The 4,440-nt window shown below is 54.2% G+C and overlaps 1 protein-coding gene across 1 annotated transcript in view; it reads left to right on the top strand.

Moving 5' to 3' along the window:
* Window position 1: 1 nt before the first annotated feature.
* Window positions 2-4,440, top strand: part of Fbrs (fibrosin) — a gene marked incomplete at its 5' end in the record, with an annotated part of 25,487 nt that continues 21,048 nt past the window's right edge. Inside the window, 8 exon segments of the mRNA XM_033758723.1 lie at window positions 2-64; window positions 329-508; window positions 1,236-1,271; window positions 1,361-1,390; window positions 2,657-2,705; window positions 2,789-2,952; window positions 2,954-3,096; window positions 4,283-4,437. Coding sequence (XP_033614614.1) covers window positions 2-64; window positions 329-508; window positions 1,236-1,271; window positions 1,361-1,390; window positions 2,657-2,705; window positions 2,789-2,952; window positions 2,954-3,096; window positions 4,283-4,437 — 820 coding nt within the window.

Genomic DNA, 4,440 nt, shown 5'->3' with positions numbered 1-4,440 from the left:
AGAGGAAGAAGACCTGATCGATGGCTTCGCCATCGCCAGCTTCGCCAGCCTCGAGGCCTTGCAGGTGGGGCCGGAGGGCCATAGGGGCCCTTGGGGGCTCGAGAGGGACAGACACGGATAGGGTGCCTTGGGGGGGTTGGCACCCCAAACCAGAGCAACCGGCTCCTCTGGCCAGGCCTCTGCCCCACCCTGGGGTTGGAGGAGGTAGAGCTGGTCTCCGGGGACCAGCCAGGTTACCCGGCCTGCGAGGCTCTTTGGTAGCCTGGTCACCCCAGAGAGGTGGGGAGCTTTCTTTTTTCCACCCAGTTCAGTCCCACCTCCTCCACAGAAGGATGCATCTCTTCAGCCCCCAGAGCGACTAGAACATCGGCTGAAGCATTCTGGGAAACGGAAGAGGGGGGGCTCCAGTGGGGCCACCGGGGAGCCCGGGGACAGCTCTGATCGGGAACCTGGCCGGCCCCCTGGGGATCGGCCTCGAAAATGGCCCAATAAGCGGAGGAGGAAAGAGGTGAGCTTGTCCTCAGATCTCACCTTGTAAAGCTCTTCGGATGGAGTGGCCGTCTGTGGACCCATTTTCTGTCGGGAGTGCCACTGCCCACCCCTCCTAAATGCTGACCCTAGTCTGAAGGGCAAGGAGGAAGGCAAAGCGCACCTGAGCCTCCCTGGCCCCAGTGCCTGTCTGAGGAGGACTTGTCCACAGTGAGACTCACTTGCGTTTGCTGCCTGTACATCTACTACAGAAGTGTTGGTGATTCAGAATTATTTAGTTGAATTGTAAGTTAATTGGATGTGGTCTCTGCCCTTCCCTTGAGGTGGTGACAGTCTTAACAGGAAAGAGACAGTCGACAAGAAAACACCTAGACCACAGCTTGTAAAGCTACCCCAGGCAGAGATCTGGGAGAGGTGTTGCAGAAACCCCCATGAGGAAGCCACTCTTCTGCCTGGGGGATGGGAGGAGAGTTGTGGTTAGGGAAAGCCCCCTAGGATGTCTTAGTCAGGCCCTGAAGTGTAGTCAGGCGTTTGCTAAGAGAAGAAATGGAGAAAAGTTGTTTAGGGTAAAAGCACAGATGTGAGAACCAACCTGGTCTGTTCAGAAAATGGCAAGAGCATTGGGAATGGGGGTGGGTAGTAGCCTGAGAAGACTGAAAGGGGATGAGACCTTGACTGCCTGGGAGTTGAAACTCACTTGTCTGGCCAGTCGGCTCCACTCACCTCTGGACTCTGGTCCTTCTCAGGCCTTCTCCCGGCACTCTCTGGAAGCTGGATACATAGTAAGTGCCGAGCACCTGCACTGCCCTCCCCTTCCCCTTGGGCCCCACTCATCTTCCCTCTCCTGACCCCTCTCTCTCCTTTTTCCCAGTGTGATGCAGAAAGTGATCTGGATGAGAGGGTGAGTGGGGCCAGAACTCCCTGGGTGGGCGGTGCCACAGCTGATAAAATGGACTGTGGGTTAAAGGCATCTGCCTGCAGCAGACACCTCCTTTTGAGTGGGGAACATGGGTTAGGTTGAGCCAGGATTAGGTGTGAGGGAGGAAGTGGGGATTAGGCGTGTAAATGGCTTTTTATACTGTGACTAGGGCTACTGCCCAGAAAATAGAAGGCCTCCTCTTGGTGCACCTTCCTCTCCAAAGTTCTGGGCTACCACTGGTCCCCCATAGAAATCCAGAGTGACTGTGGAACTAAGATGGTCCTTCCTGCTCTCCACTGGTCTGCTTTTATAGTTAGGGACTCATGTATGAGAATCTGGCACAGTGATGCTCGTGAGGACATGAAACCATCGTAGTTACTCTAGAAACCCTAGAATATAAAGGTGTATTTTATTTAGTTTGTTATTAGGACTGATTTGCTTGTTTTGAATTCATGCATTCTGGCAAGTAATGCTCTGCCCACTGACCCCTGTAAATTACTGGATTTCGATTCCCTTTATGTGTCTTACTTTCTCTCAAATGTTGGCTGGGTAGGAACAACCCAGAGAGTTGTTTTCCATCTAAAGGGGTGACTGTTGGACCGGGGATTTAGCTCACTGGTGCCGTTGCCTGCCTTGTAAGAGCAAGGACCGGAGTTCAATCCCCGGTACCAAAAAATAAATAAATAAAAATAAAGGGATGACTGTTGTCTAGTTCTAGCTGACTGATTGTTGCCACATGAGAATGGGGGTCCAGTCTCAAGAGAACCTCAAGTCTGGGTGGTTTTGTTTTTTTCCGGTACTGGGGATTGAACTCAGTGCATTTGTGAGGCAGGTGCGGTGCCACTGAGCTAAATCCCCAGCCCTCGGGTCTGAGTTTTAATGAAGAATCTCCAGGTTTCAAAACATCAGCAAAGATTTTTGCTGACGTTCTAGGACCAAACAGGTCTGTAGGCCAGGTAGGCCTATGGGGTAGCACTTAGCGATGTTCTTGTTGTGATTTGGCTGCTTCTCTGCCACTTCTGTGCTGTCTTATTTCAGTCCTCCTGGCCTAGCAGGTTCTTGGGTTCAGCTACTCTGCTCCTTTCTCCAAGTGTAGGCCGCCAAGAGCACAGTGTGGGGATCCCAGTGAAGCTGATGGATCAGCCTTGCCTTCCCCACCTCCCCAGTGGGCTCTGGAGGCTGTTGGCCATCACGCATTGGGGTCTGGCCTGCCTGTGACCTGCCCTTCTCTCTGTCCTTCTTCCCCAGGTCTCTGATGATGATCTCGACCCATCTTTTACTGTCTCAACCAGCAAAGGTAGGTAACCCAGGCTTGGGATGGAGGTAAGGGAAGGGGATGGGAGAGCCTCCACTGAGCATGTCTGCCATTCCTCCCTCCAGCCTCGGGCCCCCACGGCGCCTTCAACGGGAACTGTGAAGCAAAACTCTCCGTGGTCCCTAAAGTGTCGGGCCTGGAGCGGAGCCAGGAACAGCCCCCAGGGCCCGACCCGCTGCTAGTGCCTTTCCCCCAAAAGGAACCGCCGCCTCCACCAGCCCCTCGGCCATCGGCCTCCTGTCTCACCCCCTACACCCTTGCCGGCCACCCCTAGTCTGCCGCCCCCACCCCAGCCCCAGCTGCAGCTCCGGGTCTCGCCCTTTGGCCTCCGCACTTCTCCCTACGGCAGCAGCCTGGACCTCAGCACTGGCAGGTGAGTGGTCTGAGGTTCTCTATGATCCATAGGACCTGGTTATCTCGGTCCTGACCCCTGCACTCTGTGCCAGGACACGAGATGGTCCTTGTGAGGCATGACTCGAGGACACTGGGTGAAGTAAACTGAGAGATCCCTGCGGGACTTATCTGGGTGCTTTCTCCACACACAGAGGAATCCAGTTTGTGCTCTTTCCCAATTTAATTTACTTGTGAACACTTTGTGTAGTGGGATAGTGTTCTTTGGAACACACTTTGGGAAATTCTGACATGACTAAGACTACTGTCTTTGGTGTCAGTCAGACTTGGCTTTAAATTCTTGCTCTGCTGCTTACTTGCTGTGCGATTTTTGCACAAATCACTTAACTCCTCTGAGCCTCAATTTCCTCTTCTTTATGAAAGGAAACAGTAATAGTACCGCCATCGCAAAGCTGTGTGTGAAGGTCAATTCTGAGTGAATTCAGTGTTTCCCAAAGTATGTACCCTCATTTTTAGTGGGTGGTGGAAATGATGTCAGGTCTTACCTGAGTAAACTCTAAAAACAGTCACGAGTTAGCGGTTATGTGCTTTGGAAACATACGTGTAGGACCTCAGCTCCTTGCTTTCATGTGTTACTGCTTAGTGCGAGGGCAAAAAGATGGTTCGGTTGTGGGAATGAGTGTGTAGTCCAATGGGTGCACGGCCGTGGCACCTGGGGAGTGTGGGTGAAAGTTCCAAGCAGCTGGTGCCGGCACTGGGCTGTAGTAAGTGCTCATCAAAAGGTGCAAACCGCTGAGGCTGCTGTTACTGCTGCTATTGTCGTGTCGTCATCATCACTGTTACCATTATTGAGAAAACTAAGGCTCAGAGAGGGGCAGTGACTTGCTCGAGGTCACCCAGGGCATTCGCTGCAAGAGGGGTCTGGAATTCAGGGCTCCTGGCTCCTAGGGCGGCTGGCTGGATGCTGCTTCCATTGCCATAGGGCGGGAACCCAGGTGGCCTGTTGTAACTAAGCATCAGAGTGAGGGCCTGTCTTGTGCCTCCTTGAGGTTGACTCGGGAAAGGGAAAGTCTTATGGCTAGAGTCAGGCAGAGGCAGCCCCGGAGGAAGAAACCTAGAGAGGGAGATGGCTGCTGGGAGGCACCACAGGCCAAGGAGGGGTTCCTGAGCCCTCCCGCCCCTCACTCATCTCCCCCTTCTCTCCCCAGCTCTTCACGGCCGCCCCCCAAGGCCCTGGCCCCTCCCGTGGCTCAGCCTCCCCCCTCATCATCCTCTTCGTCCTCCTCATCTGCCTCCTCCTCGTCCACGCAGCTCACCCACCGCCCCCCGACGCCCTCACTGCCCCTGCCTTTGTCTGCCCACGGCT

The sequence above is a fragment of the Fukomys damarensis genome, unplaced genomic scaffold, assembly GCF_012274545.1.
Source record: "Fukomys damarensis isolate Sample0158 unplaced genomic scaffold, DMR_v1.0_HiC HiC_scaffold_34, whole genome shotgun sequence".
Taxonomy (NCBI): Eukaryota; Metazoa; Chordata; class Mammalia; order Rodentia; family Bathyergidae; genus Fukomys; species Fukomys damarensis.
The sequence above is the reverse complement of the archived record's forward strand: the minus strand, read 5'-3'. Positions and strand labels throughout refer to the sequence as shown.